General features: G+C 37.1%; 2 protein-coding genes across 6 annotated transcripts in view; one reads left to right on the top strand and one right to left on the bottom strand.

The window, feature by feature from the left end:
- The first annotated feature begins 389 nt into the window (after positions 1 to 389).
- Positions 390 to 6901, top strand: mier1a (mesoderm induction early response 1a, transcriptional regulator). 2 transcript variants are annotated; one of them, XM_043242977.1, is made up of 13 exons: positions 390 to 452; positions 916 to 943; positions 1152 to 1303; positions 1398 to 1532; positions 1620 to 1758; positions 2729 to 2784; positions 2867 to 2939; positions 3059 to 3210; positions 3321 to 3402; positions 4632 to 4726; positions 4889 to 5016; positions 5147 to 5268; positions 5613 to 6901. In XM_043242977.1, the coding sequence occupies exons 1-13, from the start codon at positions 444 to 446 to the stop codon at positions 5882 to 5884; spliced, it is 1443 nt and encodes a 480-aa protein (XP_043098912.1). In that variant the 5' UTR covers positions 390 to 443; the 3' UTR covers positions 5885 to 6901. The 2 variants fall into 2 exon arrangements, with proteins under 2 accessions (XP_043098912.1, XP_043098913.1); XM_043242978.1 differs by having other exon boundaries at positions 410 to 452; positions 4970 to 5016.
- A 3834-nt stretch (positions 6902 to 10735) lies between these two features.
- lrp8 (low density lipoprotein receptor-related protein 8, apolipoprotein e receptor) overlaps positions 10736 to 23983 on the bottom strand; it is a 134697-nt gene continuing 121449 nt past the window's right edge. Inside the window, exons 15-19 of one of the 4 annotated variants that reach the window (XM_043242371.1) lie at positions 23576 to 23728; positions 23100 to 23465; positions 20074 to 20148; positions 16728 to 16915; positions 10736 to 15302 (exon numbers count right to left, since the gene is read on the bottom strand). In XM_043242371.1, the coding sequence (XP_043098306.1) occupies positions 15264 to 15302; positions 16728 to 16915; positions 20074 to 20148; positions 23100 to 23465; positions 23576 to 23728 (821 nt within the window). In that variant the 3' untranslated portion in view covers positions 10736 to 15263. Of the gene's footprint in view, positions 16916 to 20073; positions 20149 to 23099; positions 23466 to 23575; positions 23729 to 23983 lie in introns of all 4 variants that reach the window. The other 3 variants (XM_043242372.1, XM_043242369.1, XM_043242370.1) reach the window with 3 other exon arrangements.

Here is a 23983-nt window from a genome sequence, read left to right as displayed (position 1 = left end):
TACAATCAATATTTTTTATTGCATTTTGGTAATATGTTTCAATAAGAATCAAAAAAATGTTTAGTGTTAGTAAACTGACACTTCTGATTTTCAATGTTTTTTTGTAACTTTATAGTAAATAGAAATGAAGAACATTTTGAAAACAATTTTCAAGAGTCTTTTTTTTCATTGTGCATAATCTCCATCAAACTGCACTTGGGTTATTTTAGGCAAAAACAACTGAAATGCAGTTAACTAACAATAAAAAAACATATGCTAACGAATGAAAAAAAAACTAAAAGTTACCTGTTTTTGCAAATAAACTCAAATGTTTCAGTTGTGCGCGTCACCTTTGCGCAGTGTTTGGGTCGTGACGGGACTTTAATTTTGTAGTATTCACCACTGTAGTGTAGCTCTATTCATTTTAACACATTATCGCTGGCTTCACAGAACCTACAACAACAATGGCGGAGGTAAGAGAAACATTGCAAATTGCAGCAAATAACGCACTTCAGCGGTCAGTGCAACCTTTAAAAAAATTACCTTCATTTTTAATTTAAAATATTGCAACGATCACGTACTTTTTAACGTTCAACTGTGAATAATTAGCAAACAGGTTAGGGCGCCCAATTTGAATGTGTTAGCAGCTAGCAGCTAACTTGTTGCCTGAGCGCCAAACTCGTATCTAGTTTTTTTCTCATGGATTATATAACGAAATGCCAACATTTCCCAATAAATTCTAACCCGATGCAGTGTTATTTCGATTCTCATTTATTAACACGAGCTTATGCGTCGTTTATCAGCTTTGCCCCTGACTGTAGATAATTCATAATCAGATTTAGGTCATACATTATGTTTTTTTCCTCATGGTTTTTGTTCTTCAAGTTTGATTTATGATTTTATTCTTAACATAAGAATGTCTTATTTTCTTTCCAGCCCTCCTTAAGTGGTTCATGCTCGGAAGGTAAATATTTCAGCTGTTTTGTATTTTCCTAACAATAACAAAGTTAAAATTAGGCTACATCAAAGGCCATTATTACATTAATGTGTAACATTATATCATTTGTGCACATTTAATGTAGTGTGTATGTGGATATAATTAGCGTGTATCTCTCTCTTTACATACATTATATAATTGTCAAAGATGTAAAAAAAATATGTCTATTAAATAGGAGCACGTCCGGTGGTCCCAGATGAGGACAGAGACTTTGATCCTTCAGCAGACATGCTCGTTCATGACTTTGATGACGAGCGGACATTGGAAGAAGAGGAAAAGCTGGAGGGAGAGACCAACTTCAGTGCCGAAATTGATGACCTCACTCGAGTATGGACCATCTGTGTTTTAAATAATTGAATGCAAGTCTTATTAACTAACCTTCATAGGTTTTGATTCATCATTGTATTACTGTGCTTGGCAGGAGGGTGAGATGCCCATTGAGGAACTTCTGAAGTTGTATGGCTACAGCACTGGTGGGTCTCCAGAGGAAGAGGATGGAGATGTTCAAGAGGAGGATTCTTCAGAGAATAACTGCAGCAGCCATAGTAAACCCAAAGTAAAGATCTACATGAAAACAGTGCGTTTATTTGCTGCTGTGCGCATAAGCAAAGTCAATGCATACACTCGTTGTTGTGGTTTTCAGGAGGACGAGAAGCAGGAGGATGATCAGGAGAATCAAGAGGATGAGGATGTGCAGTCGTCTGGTGAGGAGCCTCCGTCCTGCAGTGTTTCTCACAGCACCGCTCAGCTCCTATACCCTCGCCCATCCAATTACTTGGAAGGTATGATTAGAAAAATACTACACTGCATGGCATGTTACACATCTATAAAAGGCAGTTTCCTTTGTTTCTTCAAAAAACTAAAAAAGATATAAGTAACCTCAGGAAAAAATTGGGAGAGCTCCATCTCACAATTCTTAACATTTTAAGAAAAAAAACGGAGAAAAAGAAATCATATATATATATATATATATATATATATATATATATATATATATATATATATATATTAGTGTGTGTGTTTTATATATAGTAATATACAATATTCAGCATTATTACTCCAGTCTTCAGATCCTCCAGAAATCATTCTAATATTATGATTTGCAGTTTTTTTATGTCAGTATACATTATTGTTGCTTGGGAAAGCTATTTAGCAAGGATGCTTTAAATTTATCAAAATTGATGACAAAAAATTTATAATAATTAATAAAAAATGATTTCTACTGATGATTTATAACGTTACAAATATTTATATTTTAAATGCTTTTCTTCTAAACTTTCTATTAATCAAAGACCTGAAAATATTTCTCAGCTATTTTTATAATAATAATAATAATAGTAGTTTTTGAGCATCAATTTAAAATGTTCTAATTCTTTTTGAAGGATCATGTGACTGAAATAACGATGCCTGAAATGTATCTTTGAAATCACTGGACTAAAGTAAATTTCAAAATATATACATAAAAAAACACACACACAGCCGTTCAAAGACACACAATGTAACACAAAATCCTGAAAAAATTGATTCTGATTCCACAAAAATAGTAAGCAGCTCAATTGTTTGAAATGTTTTTTTATATCTGCCAAATCAGCATAACACACTATAATATTTATAATATTTAAAATGTAACAGGTGAACATGCACAGATGTATTTGGTTTCTTGTATTATCTAGTAGATGCCTGGTAAGACCAGTAGATGGTGACATAGATTCAGTCTAACTAGATGGGGCTCCATGTGACTTTGTTTTAAAGGAGATGAGGAAGAATCTGAAGATGATGATTATATTCCTTCTGAGGATTGGAAGAAGGTAGTTTTTAGATGATTTCTTTTCCCCTTTTTTCCCTTTTTTCATGATTTCAAGTATTATACAGTTTTCTTCTGTCATTCAGGAAATCATGGTCGGTTCAATGTATCAAGCGGAGACTCCTGCTGGCCTTTGCAAATATAAGGATAATGAAAAAGGTGACAACTATTAATTATATGATTATTTAGATGCGATTTAATGTATTTAATATGTATTGTATACATTTTACACTTTTATACATTTTTGTTCTTTACCTGCTTGTCTCCTATAAATGTAGTGTATGAGAATGAAGATCAGCTTTTGTGGAATCCAGAGTTAATTCCAGAAGATAAGGTTGTAGAGTTTTTAACCGAGGCGTCTAAATGCAGTGGAGACGAGACTGGTGTCCATGCAATTCCTGAAGGATCTCACATCAAAGACAATGAACAGGCAGGTTACCATCCAACGGCATATTTACTTAAATCATGTTGATGATTGCCGTTTGACATCATGTTGTAGTGTAATAGAATGTAAATAGAATTATTTTGCTTACATTTTAGGCTCTTTATGAGTTGTTTAAATGCAACTTTAATTCGGAAGAAGCTTTAAGACGACTGAAATTTAATGTGAAGCCTGCCAAAGGTGAGTGTAAAAAAATCTGTTTAATATTTGTTTATCTGTTTAATATTAATATTACAGGGTTTCTTCAGGTCTTGCAAAGTCTGAATTTGAGGATCAACAAATTGAAAATGAAAATCTTAAATCAACAAGTCTTGGTATTAAATGCCAGTGCCATTGCATGCGTTGTGAAAAATAAATTTCTACATCAGTCATTTTATTTTACAATACAAATATCCTTAAATCACGATAGATTTACAAATGAAACAAAACCAATTCAGTTTAAAACATGAGCTAATATCTGTCAGTTTGTTGTAAAAACTCAAGTTCTGAGCCCACTGGCAAATATGTTCATTTTAATAATGCACTGTCATTTTGCTTCTAGATTAGATGTATATAGATCCTAAAAATCAAGATACATTTGCTCTGAAAAACAAGACAGAATTGAAGAACTTGCAATCTATTGAAGTGTAATCAGAATGTAAAGTAAAAGTTATTTTCTTATTCTAAGATGCTGAGAGTAAGAAAAAGTTTTTGTGATTTAGTTGAAAGTTGCATTTTCAAACCTTGAATTTTTGCACATACAATTTATTGCGTGTTCTTTAGGACATATTGATCAATTGTGTTCTATGTTAAAAATTAATGCCTACATTTTTTTTTGGTCACACTTAAGTTTGGGGACCAATTATCACTATTGACTAGGCCTTATGTCTCAATAAGGTCCTAATTTGCTGCTTACTAATAATAAAGTAGTTAGATCCTAGCCCACACTTGCACCTAAGGGATCTAAAATATGGTCATGGAGAATAAGGCATTAATGTGTGCTATATGAGTACTAATAAACAGCCAATATGCTATATGCCCTTTTAAACTTCTAACATAATTTTTGATAATGTGCTAGATATTTATTGCTATACCAAAGTTGTTTCTGAATGATCTTTACTTGGAGGCTTTTTGCAGCTGATTGTTGTTGTATTGTTAATTAGAGTATTTAACCAACATATCAATAATTTGATTTTGAAAAAAACTGGATTATTTTATTTTGTTTACAGCTTCAGTAAAACAGCGAGGCTTCTGCATGAAGTTTATAATAGCTTCATGTGCTTCTCAAAACTCTTGACTATGAAGTAATGTTTTTTGCTGTTATTTTGAGAAGTACGAAAGGCATCCAGACCTGTGATAAAGGAGCTCTCAGCACGTCAGTCAACATACTCTCAATGTGTCACCTAAACTAAAATCTCTGTCTCCCTCAGAGGAAATGTCAGTTTGGACGGAAGAGGAGTGTCGAAGTTTTGAGCAAGGACTCAACTCTTACGGAAAAAATTTCAGCTCAATACAAGCAAATAAGGTTAGCGTCTTGTCACATTCCTCATACCAAAACTTATACAAACATTTTTACTCTTCAAATACTGAATCATTTAGTGTAACCAGTTGGTGCGCTTGGCTGTTGTTTTTTTTTCTTTTTATTTTCTTTCACAAAGGTAATTGTTACTTAATTAAACTTTTCCAGGTGAGAACTAGATCTGTAGGGGAATGTGTGGCCTTTTATTACATGTGGAAGAAATCTGAGCGTTATGATTTCTTTGCACAGCAAACCAAGCTTGGAAAAAGAAAATACAGTCTTCGTCCTGGAGTTTTGTAAGTCAGTCGTCAATACTGTGTGGCATATTAAAGGTCACTAGTCTAAGTCCTCTAATTAAACTCTGTGTATATAGAATCGGATGCAGTGTAAGGTCATACCCTGCCTGGTGTTTGTTTGGCATTACAGAGATTATATGGAGTGTATTTTGGAGAGCTCAGAGTCCAGTGGATCTTCGTCTTCACTTCCCACCTCTTCAAACAACAGCAAACACCCATCTGAGCCAGAGAGTGACACGAATGCCCAGAACGGTCAGGCTCAACAATTTTGATTGATATATTTTCTTTATTCTATTAAACATAGTATGTATATGTAGTCAATTATATTTACATTATTCTGAAATTATAAAATGTCAATTACGAGAAGTCGAAATATATATGCAGTATGCGTTTCGTCATTTTAATTTGTCAGAATCGTGTTGAAATTACTAGAACAAAGTAAAAGTATTAAGAATAAAGTCATAGTAATTACGAGATTAAAGTTCTAATAGTTTGAGAGTAAATTATAGCCTATTGTGTCTATAGCCTTAATCCACAAAAACAATTTGATTAAATGTGTCTTTAAGGATATTAAAGGTATTCTTCTGATTTCGCAGGCGTAGGAAGCCATTCCTCCATTCCCCTTCTCTGTGTCACAGACGAGACATCTCAGACAAACGGCTCCGCCACATGTCCAGAGATTTCCACGGCAAACACACCGCCCCGCTCAAACCCTGCCGCCAGCAGCCCGAGCGCACAAGTCATGGAGATCACAGTCAAACAGGAGGAGGAAGAAGAGCACTGTGAAAGACCTCTCAAAAGGCTTCGGACTGACACAGAGCCCAGCAGTGAGGGGTCTGTCCCCCACAACAAAACAGAAACCGTCTGACTCGCCAGCAGAAAGCCACAACTCCTGACCTCAGACGAGGGGTTGACACAGGCCCTGTTTAAGCATGAAGGTAGCTGAGATGTGTGTGTGTGTGTGTGTGTGTGTGTGTGTGTGTGTGTGTGAACTTCAGGGATGCAAATGAAGCACATTTCTGTCCTCTCACATTACTGCCGCTGAGCTCAGTTCATATCTCAAACACTCATCATGATAGACTGTCGTATCAGACAGCCAACTCTGTAGCATTATTTATTAATATAGGTTAAGCTGATCAAATTGTTTGCTCTATGTTTGAAAGAAACATCTGAAAGACTGTATTTTATTGTGAAACCTCCGTCGTTTGGTGTGCAGGACGTTGCTCTAGCTGTAAATGCACACTGTGGAAACCCCTCTTGGTTTTATATGAAGTGTAATACTGTAAATATTCGAAATCTGAACTTATTAAAAAAAAATACACTTTTTGTATTTGGAACATTTTGACTATTTCAGGCGGTTGTAAAAATGTCTTTTTAACGTTGCAACATTCCATCCTTTTCATTTCTGAATTTCCTATTTGACCAAAGTGAATGGTTGTTATCGGTCTTTTAACACAAAGCATTTTTAATAGATATTTCCTCTTTATATGAAATATTGTCTTATTTTTGTATTTGATAGCTATTTATTTTTTTTAAATCAGATATTGGTGATGCATGAGGCCAGTATACAGAGTATATTTGTATAGGCTGGAACGAGTAGTCTTGAATTAAAAAGGCAGAGCAGAAATGAATGGTGCTATTTATTCATTTTCTCACTGTGAGAAAGTCAACCCATCCTTAATATTTTTTCTTTTTAAGTTTTCTAGGACCTCTTATTCCTTTCAGAAATGGTAGAGGAAAGTGGAATCTACGGTTTCTGTAAACTGGTTGTCATTCATGTCTGCATAGCTCAGGAAAATAAGTACGGAAACATAGGGTGTGTCAAATAGTTGTCAGTTTCGATTAGTGAACTACTCATTCATTAAACTCAGACTTATTACCCAAATCCATATCGTCTCTTGTGATTACTGAAGTGAATCAGATCATTCACCTCACATTTTAGCGAGTGGATTGTATGCTGAATAAAGATATTAAGCGGGTTTTAATTCGGCGAATCTGTTTTTGTTTATGTTTACATGCTTATTTCTTTTATAAGGTCTGACCAGTTTAACGCCAAACATCGTAAACCTTGTAAACGTTTTCGAATCGTCGACACGGTCCGAGAGCGTTTGTTTGTTGGTTATTCATACGCTTGTACAGCAGGTGGCAGTGTTGCTCTTAATATAGCCGGAAACAAAACGCAGACATATTCATTGCTTTTATTTCGAAAAACGTTAACAAGGTAACGTGGTGTTAAACAACCTAAGGGCCAAATGGTCATCTGTGGGACCACATAAAATTCAGTCTTAGCGTTACCAGCCCAAGACAAGCGAATATGGGGGAAAATCGCAAATGGTCATTAAGTTGTTCAGTTTACGACTGAGGGTTCGGTGTCTGTTTATCAAAAGCGGAACAGAGGCAGAACATAAGCGCGCAGCGTAAGTGTATGACCCGACTGAACGCCGAAACGTCCCTGGAATACTAAACGCAGGGTTTAATGTTTTGCAGCTTTGTTCTACAGCCGTGTCTGGTTGTCGTTCTCTGGGGAACACTTGTTGTTGGAGATCCCTCAGCTGCTGGCTCCGTTCACAGTATAACGGAGAATAAAACAGGAGAGCCGACACACGACACAGATGTGAAGCGCAGATGAACAGTCATGAAATAAACGACAAAAGAGCATTTCGAAACTATATGATGCGATGAGAGAGGAAACTACACACTGGAGCAGCATGGCTAGACTATACTGACTTTTAAATATATACTCAACAATTAGTTTGTTTCCCTGATAGCATAGCACAAGTACTGTACACGCAGGAGACGTCTATTTGATGCCTGCAAGACGTTTTCTTAAAGTCTTAGAGCGTATTTAAGATGTTTGTATGTAAAACTGAAATCTGAAAGACGTCTGTTTGTAGACAGGAGATGCTTCCAGATCAAGAGATCTTTAACAGACATCGTGCAGATGTACGCGTGAAACCTGGGTTACATATTAATGATATTAATTAGGAGTCATTCACGAGGAAGAGAGCAGAAAGCGTTCATCTGCACCCAAGTTCAAGAAAATTTTGATTTATAGATTTCACATATTAAAGACACATGCGTTTTTGGTTCATTTTATAAATCATGCATACTCGTATCTGTGAAATGATCATAAGATAATTCCAGGATGGTTTCTGTGCAGCATTTTATAAATGAGGCCCTAGGTGCATTAGTCTAAGGTCTTATCTGAAACGGCATACTTCACACGCACTTGGTTAACCTACTTACAATGGCTGCCACATGATCATATCCATTAAGTCCTCGAGGTTTTAGCTCTCAGAAGGGTGTCTTACATCACAAAAAAAATATAAAGCTCAGAGGGTGTAGGGTGTGATTTGGGACAGGGCCTAAATAGTACGAGTAGTGCGAGGAAAAAGTACGCTAAGTATCCAGATGATGCACTTAAAGCAAAGCGTGGAGAGTTGGACATTTCATGGACCCTGCAGTCACAGAATTAATAGAAAAGCGGAGGGGAGGGTCTATAAGACTCATGTACTGTACCTGAGCTTTCTTTTAAAGATGGAGTTATGATTCCTTGACTTGTGCTCTCTCTCTCACCTCTGCCTTGCTTAGTTGTAGACGCTTAATTTCCAGGTTATCCCTTTTTTCCTCTGTATTTTAAGGCACAGATACCATTTTTTATCTCATTACACATTACTGGCTTTCTATTCTTCTATTTGACACTGCTTTATGTGCTTTGACACAATCTGTATTGTTAAAAGCGATATAAAAGCAATCTAAATAAAGGTGACTTGACTTTTGTGTACAGTGCACCATGTGGGATGGAGTTTAAAGTTGCTATGAAATAGAAAGTAGCAACAGATTTGAAGTTGTATATTGTGAACTAAAGAAAGATGGAGGACGGGAAATGTTTTATTTTACTTTTAGGATTCAAGAGTGCGGGGGTTGGAAGAATTTTGCACCAAATTCAGTCACATTTGAAAACTGACAGCTACGGTTTAAATCCAAAGTAACTGCATCGTAGCAATTCTCCGTACAGGTTTGGAATTATATTGGGGTACATACTTTTTTGGTTGCGCTACCCCTTTAACAGAAAAGCAGGAAGGCGGGAAACGGGAACAACAGCATACTGGGTTTTAATCTCAAACGCTGCTTTTCATTTCCCCATCCTAATCAGTATTACCTTCATGCTTTTCATGCCCTTTTTCCAGCTCCTTGTTTATTTGTGAACAACACACTCCCTAGTACAAGAATGAATTTTTTAGAAGTAATTAAGTCTTAATAGCTTTTAGCGAATGCTCTGTCCCCCCTTCACCCAGACAGATGACACAGACACACCCAGCTCCCTTTGCCACGCTGGGACCAGCTGCATAATAATCGGATGTTCACGCAGTAGGAGGGAGTGCTAAATGTCATCCGCCGTGCTAAAATACAGCTGAAAAAGAAGAAGAGGAAATCACTGTACTTGTGAAAATATCCTTTCCATTTTTTGAGGGACAGCAGTGATTAGGGACTGGGGAAAAAAAAAAATATATATAGGGCTGTTTTCAGAAAGCGCTGCAATGGGCAAAAACTACAATCCCAAGAAGCACTGCTAATGACAATTCTCTCTCTCTCTCTCTCACACACACACACACACACACACACACACACACACACACACACACGTGTGTGAATTGTTCGGACTTTCTATAGACCTCCGTTACATTTATACTGACCTAACAATAATTTCTATCCCCTAACCCCATCCTTACTAACCTGTTTGCATATTTATACTTTTAGATAAACATTTAGTATTTTTAAGAATGTTTCCCTGGTGGGGAACACAGGCTGTTATGGTAGCCTGTTTACACCACTGAATAAAACATAGGTTAATTGACACTTTTTATCTAACAAATCATTTCACAATTCTGAGAAATAAACAATTGCAAGATATACAAGTCAGAATTGTGTGATGTACATGTGCAATTCTGAGAAATAAATCAGATGCAAGATACAAACAATCTTCAGTTCTAAATGAAGAATTCTGAGATATAAAGTCGCATTTCTGTCTTTTTTTCTGACTTTTTTTTTCATGCAATTCTAAAAAAAAAAAATCTAATTTTTGACATTTCTTTCCTTTGTTATGATAGGACTGTGCATAACAGACAGGAAGCAAAGGAGGAGTGGGATTAAGAAAGGCCCTTAATAAACTGGGATTGAAATTTGGGCCACCCATACATAATACAGCTATATGTCAATTCAGCTGCCCACGAGGATATTGCAGCAGACATGAACGGATATAAAATGATTTCCTTCCCTTGTGTCATTCCAAACGAAATTCTACAAATGATCTACTTTTGTGCTTTAAAAGGAAAAAAAAAAAAAACATGCAGGTCTGGAATCACATAAGGGCGAATAAATGGTTACAGAATCTAGAGTTTTGGGTGAACACCATGGCAACTTTGTAAAAATCACATTCATCAAATCTGCCCGCTGTCAGGGGCAGCCACTGGGAGTTCAAGCAGTTTCCTCATTTTATTTAGGCCTCCCTGGAGGCTAATACTCACCGCAGACATTAGCAAAATCACATTGTGACACCTGGTGGGGGAGTTCCTTGTTCCATTACCAGGCACAGAGTCTTCTCTGGGGAGCCAGGCACAACTGACGAGAATCACGAACTGGTACGCAAGGATGGGCGAATTTATGCAGCAGAAGAACAGAACCACAAACAGAAGGAGACAAAGGTTGACAAAAGAGCTATTTTTAACAATTTAATATATCAATATATAGATATTTATCAACAACTTGAATTTCATAGAAACGTGAGTGAGACCATTTTGGCATACAGTACAGATATTCCATGTAAGTACAGTTTTGCTAACGTTAAAACCCCCTCCCTATTCCCACCACCTCCGACCCACTGACACAGACACCAGAAAAGCAAACAAAACATAACATTATTGGAAAATATACATAAACACATACAAGGCACCAATAAATTAAACTGTAACCCTCTCTTTCAACACTGACCGTAACCTATTAAATAGAATTACAATTTAATTTATCTATTAAATAAATGTACAGATACAAATTAAAACACTATTTCTGCTATGTTTACGGTTAAAAAGCAAAAATAAAATTAAGACCAGGAGGAAGAAAAAAAAAAAAAAATTGAAAACACTTTGGCAGATTATTAATTTTAGTTACAATCAAGTAGTAAAGAAATCCAGTGCTCTTGAGTACAAACAAATCCATGTATGGTCTACACTCTTTTTCATCCAGGAGACTAACATACACATCTTCTTTTTACAAGAAATGTTTAAAACCTTATCAAAAGTTTTGCTGTATGAAAACATATTTACAAATCATGATTCAGACTCATTGGACTGCAACGGTCACCCTTCCCCCCATCCTATGTAATCATTTACACAGTGCAGAAGGCTTCTTGAAAAAGTTTGTGCAACAAACAGCGTACAAAATGTCTCCAAACAGCTATGGAATAACTGGGACGCATGTGTCCTCAAATGACAGGATTGACAGGCCCTCCTTCCTCCCCCTCTCCTGAAATTAACGCCTACAAACCATACAAAAAAATGAACAGTTCTTCAAGTAATATACATCATGTCAACATGATCTCATAGGGGGAAACCAAAATAGATGTCTTTTTTTTTTCCACAGGTCACGAAGAGAACACACGGGAATGTTATCATGGGTGTGGAGGACCTGACTCGTCCGTGTTAGAGTCAGCTGTGTACGAGTCCACCGAACTAAGGAGCGCTGTTCCAGGAGAGGTTTCAGCATATCGTCCAGTGTATCGTCCATTTTAAAAGAATGGTAGCCCTTTCGAAAGCAATGTCCTACTTGTTGGGCTGATGGGAATGACAAGTAGACAGCGATGAGGAGGAGTTACGGACATCACGAATGTTAGTCACAGTGGAGTGGGGTGAAGGAGCAGCGTGGCGAGTCCCTGCAGTGCTATAGGAAGGCAGGACCCGCCGGTACATATGCATAGAGTAAGAACGATGGACAACGGTCACGAAGTACTGTGTTATCTACAGAGAGGCAGAAAATCCAAGGTCTAAAAGCCTGTTCTAGAATCTTCTGTGAGCAGACCGTACATGTGTTTATTGAAAATGTGTCCCACACATACTAAATTATAACACGCTAAGAGATCAGTTTGTAGGAACCTTGACAGCTAGAGAGCTCAGTGTAACAAAGTTTCCCATAAAAACATTTTCGAGCTAACTCTAGAGCAGCACCTGATAACAACGGGGTCAGGAAAAAAATGTGCATGATGCCCCCTTCTGATTAACAAAAAACCTGATTAAATCCACCTAGGCTTATTTGCTGGTCTTAACGGGTCTTCCAGTCTGGCAATGTTTGTTTTTTGTTGGTTTAGCTGGTTAGCAAGCTGGTCTCCCAGCCTAACCAACGGTCAAATGCTCAAAACCCATTTAAAACTAGCTTAGCTAGTCTCAGTTTGGAGTCCAGTTGGTTCAGCTGGCCAACAAACCAGCCAATAAGTGCCCAAAATGCATCTAAAAGCAGTTTAGGCTGTTTTTTGTTCTGGATTTATTAACCAATACGTTTTTTGTTGGTCCCCCTGCCTAATCTGTTGACAAATGTCTGAAACCTATCTATAATTTTTTTTTCTTGTCTTAGTTGGTCTCCTAGTCTGGTGTCCAGGTAGTTTATTTTAGTCTAAACCAGCCGTTAAGTGCCAAAAATCCATCTAAAACCAGCAAACCAGATTTATTAAGACCAGCAAACTAGATAAGGCTGGTTTAAGCTTTTTTCAGCAAGGTGCATCTGAAGAAACCAATGATAATGATCAAACAATAATTTATGACATTACAGTTCTGAAAAAGCACAAGAAGCAGTTTGTTTACCCTGTATTGCTAGTCTGAGATTTTCAAATCAAAAACTAAAAGTTTCACATTTTCAGAACTGACATATATGGAAAGTATTCGAAGCATTTAAAATTTTACCGCTTCCATTTCTAAAAATAATCTAGAAAATCGATTCATCCATTATACTTTCAATACTGCATACACAGTTTGACATGAGAAATTGTTAGGGATGAAAAATTAAACTAACTATAATATCGCTGACAAAAGGTCTGTTTTCTCCACATCATGTCCTCATCTCAAGCACATCTGATCAGAAAACCAACTACAAACTGCAGCTTCTTTAATCCTCAGACAAAAGCCTGAGCATGGAAACTCCCACACTGTCTCTCTTCCTAATGGAAAACAAACAGTGACTTAATGGAGAATTCTTTGAAATGTGGATGAATGTTTTACAAGAGCCGCTCACAAGATGCCTCATCACAGCAGAGAAGAGCAAAGGTGGCAGGAACAAAGAACCACTCCAGACGCGAGACCACCCACATGCGGGCCAGAACCAAACGAATGCGTCTCTGGGACCTTCAGTAGTCTTCAACAAAGGGCGACTCGCATGACTACTACTTCAAAACTACCTCAGTACACAGACATACTGCCACATGCCAAGTTTTAATCAATGCTGGAAAAGCTTAATCCAGCCTTAGGTGTTTTTAGGCTGGTTTAGATGGCCTTGATGGTCTCTAAGATCTGTAAATCAGTGGTTCTCAAACAGGGCAAATGGAAAACCATCAGGGTTCCCCCAAATAAGCCTTAAATTAATATTTTTTTTGTTTATGTATTTCAGTCTAAATTAAAAGGCTATTATCTTGACAAACGGGGGTGCGAAAGTTGATAACCACTGTCAGTACATCAAACCCTTCAAACTATCAATTCAGACTTTTCTAACTAAAACCAGCAAAAAAAACCTTTTTATCAGCAGGCATATCCAGGCAGATCAAAACAATTTTTTTTTCTTTTTCTACATCCGTTCAATCAGTCAGTGTCCCTCTGACAGCCATACAGAAATAACCAAGCGCTCATTCATCACATTGAGAGAGTTGGAGAGTTGATATGTACAGGAAGCCTATATTCAGGCACTCCACATTTCCTGTGCCACGCGTTGAACAAATGACTGTTCAGAGGAGCAAAGCTTTGATCTACGACTCTAATCTATCACGCCATTAAGCCACCCAATATGGCAGGCGATGTCTTGTTGTCAGCATGCTAAATGCTAAAGAGTTTTACCCGAGGCATGACGAATATAGGGGCGGAAAAGACACATTTGTGTTTGTGCGAGAGTGCGTATGTGTGTGAGTGTGTCTTTGCCTGTCTGAGAGAGAGCGATCTAGACTGTAGATATGTACAAACAGCATTTTAGCCATTATCAAACCCTGGCTACCGTATCTATTAGCGTGTTTGTGATAACAAACCACACAGATTGTAGCGATAACTGATAATATTTTAGAAAAACTGATGTCCTGAGCTAAAGTTTGGGGGTTATAAATGTGCCTGGGCAGGAAGAATTTAGTTGGTCCTAGAAACTTGAGAAAAATGGAAGCCCCAGTGCTGGTGAAATAAACAAAAATGGAAAAGAAATATTGCCTCTCGAAGTTGGGAGGTAAAACCCTTTATCTCCAGATAGTGGCTGCAGATCTTTAGCAAGGGTCAAATCTGACTGGAGTGACTATGGAAGACATGAAAGTATACTAGTCTTGGCATTGGAAGTATGAAAAGAAAAGTACAGATTCTGATTTATTTACAAGGTAAATCTTATTGTTTGTGGTATATTATTCGTTTGTGAGATTACACGAATGCATAACAGCCACTTGGTGGAATTTGTGTTTAGTATGTCTGCAAATATGAATTTTCCACATCCCATCTAATCCCAATCCCATCCCAATTTCATATTTTCCATCAATGTATCTCGCATGCTCACAGGATGCATGCTCTCAATTCTCTCCAATCACGTTTTGCCAAACGAAATGGCCACAGATCAACTGAAACCAGCTTGAATCGCTATTTCTAATTAAAAAAACTACAGCACGAGTGCAGCAGGAGAGCCACTGAGTGTTAGCGACTACTAAAGTGATGAGCTATGAAGTTAGTCATCATTAAACAACACTACCTACTACTACTGACACAGAGCAGGAATGATGCTAGTAGTTAATTTAAAGAACTAGTGATTATAGCCCGACTGAGGGTTTATGGGCTGAAAAAGACACTACGAGAAGACAAACCCAGTTTGTAGCTCTCGGCTGTGGAGAGCAAGTGCTCGTGTCCTTTTGGCTCTGTGCGCCTTGCTGCGTTGTCTCGTGCGACCTCCTCGATGGAAGGAGAGATGGAGGACTAAAGGACGCACGGATTCAGGGATGGAGAAGGAGAGAGCGAGTGCAAGAATCGCCCTCAGGGGAACCCGTCATCGTCTGGACTGAGCGCCACGCGCTGCGGAGAGCAGATAAAAAACAGTTACACGTGTTGAGAAAAAAAAGAAGGTGAGAAATATACAGAATAAAAAGGCCCATGGAGAAGGAGACGGATACAGAAACATCTGATATGCAGGTCCTTCACACACACACACACACACACACACACACACACACACACACACACACACACACACACACACACACACACACACACACACACACAGTGAAGAGCGCCATGTGTGGGGCGCTTGAGAGAATCCTGTTATGCCACTGGGGCGTCCCGCCTCGTTTCTACTGCGCGACTGATGTCTTTATCTCTGCTTGTGCTTGACATGCCGACTGTAGCACAGGAAGTTCAAATCACACCGTTAAAATCCCTCCATCTGACTAACAGCTCTCAACAGCGCCCTGCTAACTATTTCATCCCGACCCGACGGTTATGCAAATATATGACTAAATCATTCAATAAATCATTCAAATAAATTACCAGCAAAACACCTACATAAATAAATTAATTAAAATATATTCAAAGATTGTCCAGTCATTTAAGGTGCTCGTTGCTCATCCCTAAAGCAGTTATACTGAATTCATAAAAAACAACAACTATGGGATAATGGGAGAGCACAATTTCAAAGCTTTCAAACGTGGAAAGCATTTAAAGCTTTACACACACACACAACACAAGAAACCAAAGACTGTGGCTGCATCCAAAAATCGCATAATATCCTAGTATATAGTAGGAGAACACTGTATATGACAAGTATAGTATGTGTGAATTCATAGTAGTCATAAAACAGTTTCGTTTTCATTAAACTATTTCTGCATTGAATGGGCAATTTACTAACCCATTATGCCAAGGTGACAGGTCACACTTACAGACTTTACTAAGAGATTGTGTGTGAACTTACCGGGAAAAAGACACAACGTCATTGCCTGTGTGGACAGCGCATTGTTGGATTTACCAGGTAAATAGTTCCGGTAATTTTACAGCAGTTTACTGGTATTACTGCGTGATGGGGCTAATGACAACACTTAGTACAAATTACACACAAGCATACTATACACTACAATACTCACAATTACTTATTCAAAAAGTACCTACTTGGAGAGTATGCGATTTCGGACTCAGCCTATGGTAAACACATACAGACTAATGAAACGTCACATGGTAATCCGTACACTAATTAAACATACATTTGAATGAAAATGTGTGGTGAATTATGAATATAAATATGCGTTTGGGAAGAGGCAGCATAATGCCCTCTCTTAGGGAACACTGTCTTAGCCTCGCCCACATTTGATCACTATCCGACTGACTTCCTCCCTTTGTTCACTTTGCGCTGGACAGCATAGGTGCCCCTGAGTACCAGTGAGCTGCCGGGTCTGGGATACCGCCCCCCAGTGGCAGTGCTAGGTATGGCTGTCTGGCACTGCCACTCACTGCAGGGTAGACGTGGCCGATCTGCTCGCTGCGGCCGATGTGGATTTCGTCGTCGTCGTCCTCCGTGGTCTTGCGGTAAACGGGGTTGTCGAAGTTCATGCTCTTGGTGTTTCGTCTCCTCCAGTTGCGCCACACCAGGTAGCCTCCGGTGCACATCAGGCCGATGACCACTGTGGCAAGGATAGGAACTGCATGCGTTTAACACACAGTCAACAAATACGGCGAGGGTGTTAACACAGCCAGGGGACACAGAGCGGCGAATAATGACACATACACACACACACATATATGTATATACACACACACAACTTCAAACACTCAAACCTTAAGGTGTATGATGGCAGACCCAGGATAAACTGTTTTATTAAAAATTATGTATCAAAGCAAATCTCATTTCATTCCATGCAAAATAAAGGACATATTTAAGGGAATTAAAATCTTTTTTGAGCAATTTTATAGCCACATTAAGTTTAAACAGACAAAATTTATATAAATATAATTTACAAAACCATAAAATTATTAGCCTGTGTAAAATAACATGGATGTATTTAGTATAAATATGAATTGAATAATAATAATAAAAAAATTCTAGTTTGCAGTTACTGATAAACTAAAAAAATAAAGTAAATAAAATAAAGTAACAGTAACTAAAATTTTTGTTTCATCAGTTTAATTTTAATTAAATTTAATTGAAAGTTATGGGGATATGCTTTTTGTTTTTGCTGGTAACTTGTGATTGTAATGCTGTGAGGTTATGTGACAATGATGCATACTGTTTAACATTTAAAAAAACTAATCATAAGAAGAAAAAACTAATGTATATTGTGCAGCACTCCATAAATCCATTCTAAACTGATTTTATGTTTGGGGTTAGTTAGATGAATACTTTTAGTCAAAATGCATTAAACTATTTAAAGGTTATGATAATTACAAAAGCCTTCTATTTCAAATGAATGATTTTCTTAGAAACTATCTGTTTATCAAAGTATACTGTACATATAATATACATATTCAAAAAAGTCTGATTATATCACTGCAAAATAGGTAAGGTTTAAAACCCCAAAATAGAAGCCATGAATATTTTAAAAATAGAACTGCCAAAGACACACCTTTTCCATTCACTCTCTCACTCTCACACACACACACACACACACACACACACACACACACACACACACACACACAAAGTGGCTTAGTGGAATATGTAAGCGGGTGCTCACATGCGGCTCAGTGAGAAAGCAGAGGTCTAAGGGGACCAGGAGAAATCGAATTGGACTGTGTGTATGCTCACACACGCCTACATGCGAATGGTTGGGGGGAGCACATTGCTATTCAGGGTGAATTGATAACCATGTGTGGCTTTCCTGCAGCGGCTGGCTAACCCATTCCCTAATTTAAAAGATCAGCCGTGGCTGCTCCAGTCCCCTGGAAGTTCTCCCTAATTGCTCTTTTGTCTGGGGGCCCCGCAGAGACCGCCTCACGATGTGTTTTCCTCCATCACTCGATTCTATTGTCTCGCCATAAACACTTGGAATGCATACTGAGAACTACATTTGATTTTTAACCAAACTACAATAAAAGAAAGCACTTAGAAAAACGTTACAATTTTAAGATAAGAGGGGTGACAATAGAGGGGCTGCAATTACAAAGAGCTATTAAAAGTGTTTTTAGAGGAAAGGTATTTCACTTAGTATCTTTCAGTTGAATATGAGCACGGACAAGGTCATTTCAATCCCACTAAGCCACTCTCCAGACACAGCTCAGACAATCAATGAAGCCATCAGGTCCTTTTGACAGAGACTCTGTATTTATTTGTATATTTGCATTTACTTTACTATTTATTTATATATACATATATATGTTATTTAGTTCGAACAAACAGTCAAAAGGATGATGTATAGAAACTAACCGAGAGAATGATCACAAAAATCAAAATGCATGAGCGACACTTCTTTTTGTAGGATCAAAAATAACCATTTATAAAGCGCTAATTTCATAATGGGTGCAACATATTTAAAAACACACGTTGTAGGCTGCTGTCATATAAACTTTTAAAATAGACTATTAACTTACAAAGAATATTCTGGATTAAATACAACTCAAGTTCAATGGACAGCATCTGTGAATAATCTAATCTGTACAGTAAAACTATTCCAGAAAAATGTAACATTTATAATATGAAAAAAAACCCTCCCAAAAATCACACTGTGATCAATGTTTAACTTTGTTACCACAGTATTCAGACTAGTCTGAAACTAGTCTGTGAAAAAATATAGAAATAAATATAAAAATCTAATAAAAATGTGTAAATAGGATTGTATATATATTTTTAGATATTTTTATATATATTATATTTTAATACAATGAAATATAAATGCATATCTACATGACACTCTTTTTTTTTTTTGCTCTCTTAAAGAGAGCATAAAAATACAAAATTATCGCTAACATTTAACCAGAAATTCATTAACTTGGAAAATACAAATATGACTTAGTTTAAATAATATAAATTATATATTAAAATTATTAAAAGTTAAAATTGTTATTAATTTACCTATTTAAATATATGTAAAGAAATTCAGTGCAAATTACAAAAAAGTTAAAAATAGCTGTGCTGCAGTTTACAAAAACTAATACATTGATATCCATTTTACTGCGCAATGCTGTTTCTAGGCAACAAACAATTTCATGTTTACATTCATATTCATACAAATAATTCCTATCTAAAGTAAGTTGTTTACTTGATAAGTAATATGAATCACACTTTTTGGTTGATAAAAAAAAAAATCTATAAAAATGTTTATCAGAGAAGCAAAAACATAGGTCCTCCACATTGTGTACCATGCAGGAATAACAATTGACAGATTATTCCAAAAAGCTCTAACTGATTTATTCCAAGTCATCTCTAAGAATACATATTTATTATTAACATTTTTTATTGCATCATGTATTTGCAAAGTGCAGAAAATGGATTTGTTGCACAGAGGGACATTACAATCCGATACGAGCTTCACATTTCTGCTTTTCAACCCTTTGATACGGCAGCCATAAAGACTTTCATTCTAAGAGCTATACAGAAAGTTTTTCTTTGTCATTTCCCCCCACAATCTCAGAATTGAGCTAAAATTATTTCTTGAAGAAATAGCATGCTGTCGATAGCGCTTGTTGTATTTAACCTGGAATATTAAGCTAAATTGAGTTTATAAATGGCTAGTTAGGACCACCATAAGTGTCTCCAAAGCAGGTAATGCACATAAAGCTCAAGGGCAAAAGCTGTTCATCTACTGGGTGAACAAGCCTGAATTCAAAAAGCAGGATAAAATGCTTAGTTAACTTTAATACTCACCTATTGGAATGACTATACCCAGAACAGCAACGGTTATATTGCTACCAAGGAGGAAGTGGTCATTTCCACTGCCAGCTGAAACAGAAAGAGCAACGAAAGATGAAGAAAGAAAGACGACAGTAAAAGAAAAAAAAAGAAAGACGGTGTAACCTTTCTATTAAAATCACCAGATCAGATCCTGTCATCTGCAGTTCAGTAAACAGCACAGTATTGTCCGCAATTATCGAGAGTGAGCAAACGAAAACAGATTTTTCTATTCCAGCATCAAAATAAACACAGACTGAACTTGCAGCACATAACAGGTCACTACAATTTTCATTTAAATGAATCTTCTCCAGTTTGTATAGTAAAGTGTCCATTTACACTGCTCTCTTGCCCAAGGCCATACATTGCTATTCATATAGCACTTTGCTTTGTGCTTTCCCTTTTAAGGTTTCTGCTGAGCAGTTGTTTCCACCATATAAATCCCACCTCAATCTCACAATTAGCACGTGGCCCTCCATTAGCTACAGCATAATTAGTGTCTGATAATGGAGTCTGAGCCGGGAGATTAAGAGGACTAGATGGTACAGCACTGGCATACAGATACAAACAAGACAGCCTGAGGGCTTACAAAATTGGTAGGAAACAAAAGAAATGCAGTGTATGAAGTAACAACTGCTCATAAAGGGAAAGGTAATCAAGAAAATGTATTATCGATAAGGGGATCCTCTTAAAACTACAGTGAATGTGTTATTTATGGGATAACGGTGACGTGGGTTTCCATGGCAATACTTCATTAGCATCATCAGCTGCTTCTGTTTGTATATAGGATGTAGTTTTGAATGTTTGAGTGTTTTTTTAAAGTTACTATTAAGAGGGCATTTAATTTTTCTTCAAGCTTAGCTATTTATTACATCCATAAAACCATTATTCACGGAGCCATATGTTTGTGAAAAGACTAAGGGAGTGTATCCAAACTCATTAACGTGGATATGTTTTTAGTAAAAACAATCGGCCTGTAACACGCAATGCTGAAAAACTCAATTTCTTTATGTTTTATGTGTTGATGAACAGTCTTATGCTGAGCAAGGCTGCATTTATTTGATCAAAAATACAGCTAAAATGATAATATTTAATGCTATAATATTTAATGCTAATAATACATTGCTAAGGGGCAAAATTATAAATTTTTCTTTAATGCTAAAAATGAACAGGATACAAGTAAAGATCGTATTTCATGTAGATATTTTGTACATTTCCTACTTTAAATGTATCAAAAAGAATTTTTGATTTGTAATATGTGTTAAGGACTTTAAAGGGGATTGTCTGATTATCTAGATTTTTTTGCACCCTCAGATTCCAGATTTTCAAATAGCAGTATCTCGGCCAAACAAACCATGAATAAACAGAAAGTGTATTTTGAAAATTTTGATCTTGATTCATGTGTTGATTTGGCGATCAAAAAACACTTTTTATCAATGTTGAAATGTTATCCACCTTAAAATTATTGTAGAAACAGATTTTTTTATATGCTGAAACTTAACAACGTAAAGTCCTTAGTGTCACTTTTGATCAATTTCATGCATTCTTGCAAAAAAAAAAAATAAATCTTAATAAAATATATCTTACCGACTCGTTTGTAGAATTTTACAGACAAGATTTTTTCTTCATTAGCAAGCAGCCATAAAAAGGCAAAAAGAGTGCTGGCATAATTCATCACTATTCTCAGTGCAGCAATTTACAGGTTTTATCTAATACAGAGTTTCACCATGTCTACCGTGTAATATGCTGGCAGTCATAAAATATTCAAGAAGCTAAATTTATGGTTAGCATCAAGAATGAGCACTTCTGTGCTTTGATTATGGGCTGAGAGGTGTAAAGGCCACTAAAATGTTGCTTGTTTTTTTGCATATTTGTAGTCTCTACAGACATGTAGATACTACAACTGAAGTCACTAACGCCTTTTCTCCTGCTGTGTCCAGGTGGCTGTGTACCTGAGCATCCCCAGTCAAAGCCCAGAGGCTGTGAAACACTGAGTGTGGAGAGGAACAAGGCCGAGGGCAATGTTCATCAGTCAGGGCTGGCTGCTCGGCTCTCTTCGCTGGCTGCTCTAATTCAGCACAGACGTACTCTGGGACCCTGGGCGACCACTGCTGCCTCATCTATCACTCTCAAGTGGCCCAGCGATGCTCGGCAAGCAAATTCCACCACACATTAACTTTCACAGACTCTGAGGACTACTGTACGAGTACTGTGGGAGAGCAATTATTTAAGCTTCAGCTGAATATCAGTGATGGAATTCAGTATCGCATGATTTTATACGTAAGAGCAGAATATTTATATAAACCAAAAGTGTTTAAAATAAGTCTTTGACACTCACCTAGGTTGCATTTATTTGATAAAAATAGTTAAAATGTTAATATTGTGAGATATTATTAACATTTCAAATACGCGTTTTCTATTTTAATATTTTAAAATGTAATTTATTTTGTGATGGCAAATCTGATTTTTCTTCATTTTTCAAACATTTCTTATTATTATTAATGTTAAAAAAATGCTGGCTGATATTTTTCTAGAGACAGCGATGCAGTTTGCTTTTTAGAATTTTGTGCTGAATAGAAATTTTAAAAGAACTATATATTTTTAAACAAAATGTAAAATGGCTTTGATGTCACTGTCAGCTTTTAAATGTCCCTGATTAGGCAACATCCACTCTTTGTATTCAGATGGTTTAGAACAACATTTATACCATACTCGAGGTTTCATATTTTTAATGATGCTGAAAATGCTGTAACCATCAAGTAAAAGTATTTTTTATTTTTAAAAAATATTAATAAATGAAAGTAAAAAGTATTGTTCACCAATTCACACGAAATGTTACAACCTGTCTTAAAAGGATTCTTAAAGATCCATTTTTAAAGCTTAATCTTTAAAGCAACAATGTTATCAAGTTACTGCATGACGTTGTCTATTGCGCTGTAACCATTTTGAGTAAAATAGAAGCAGATCATGATGTCAACACAAAAACTGAAATGCAAACTCACCGCGGTGAGAGAGATTGCCATTGGCCCCTTGTATGCTGTTGCCGTGGATGGTCGTAGACGTCTGTCTGAGATCTGCTGTTGTCTGGCTGGAGGTTGGCTCTCTTCCTGGTGCTGTAGTGCTGGACTGAGTGGTCTCTGTGGTTGAAGTGGCCGTGGAGTGTGTGGTGGTGGAATGAGTGGTCGTGGTGGGGCTGGTGGTGGTTGTACTTGACACAGTCGGTGTCGGTGTAGTTGTAGAGACCGTACTGGTTGTTGTAGGTGTATCTGTGTTTATAGCTGCAGTGGTGGTTGTAGGAGTCACAGTAGTAGAAGGTTCCGGTGTCGTAGTAGTGGTTGTACTTGCAGAAGTCGATGTTTTGGGTTTGACTACAACAAACGAAACAGATATATGGAGTCAGCTGACTTCCTATAATCAGGATCAGATGATGCTCGATTCTTGTGTAGTACACTTGACCTATGGCTTAGTATTTTGTTACCCGTCACGCAGCGGCGCATGTCTGGGCCCAGTTCCATGTTGTCAGGACAGGCACACGTGTACTTGGGCGAGTGGTCTGTGATCTGAGGAGCTCTGAGGCACAGGTACTCACAGCCGCCATTAGGCAGGCTTCCCATGTTGCATGTGTCTGGAGCTATAGGGAAAAGCACAGTTTAATTCAGATGAATTAGTGTCTGGATTGGTTGCGTAGTAGTATAAATAAGATCATACGTTAAAATATTAACATAGCAGCTGAACTATTAAGATGCATTCACAGTGACGGTGACCAAACACTGGAGGTCATTCGTTTTCACTGAAAGCTGTACCACATGGGGTTTGGAAATAGCATTTTTATTCACCTCAAAATTGGCTGAACTGGTGTAAAGCGCACAAGATGTATTAACAAGTT

The sequence above is a fragment of the Puntigrus tetrazona genome, chromosome 6, assembly GCF_018831695.1.
Source record: "Puntigrus tetrazona isolate hp1 chromosome 6, ASM1883169v1, whole genome shotgun sequence".
In the NCBI taxonomy this organism is placed as follows: domain Eukaryota; kingdom Metazoa; phylum Chordata; class Actinopteri; order Cypriniformes; family Cyprinidae; genus Puntigrus; species Puntigrus tetrazona.
This window is presented reverse-complemented; position numbering and strand designations above follow the sequence as displayed.

Excerpts from the sequence above, each read along its gene's own strand:
- mier1a (XM_043242977.1), top strand. Across the intron at positions 944-1,151 it reads AAGTGGTTCATGCTCGGAAG|GAGCACGTCCGGTGGTCCCA; the intron begins GTAAATATTTCA and ends TCTATTAAATAG. Across the intron at positions 3,211-3,320 it reads ACATCAAAGACAATGAACAG|GCTCTTTATGAGTTGTTTAA; the intron begins GCAGGTTACCAT and ends CTTACATTTTAG.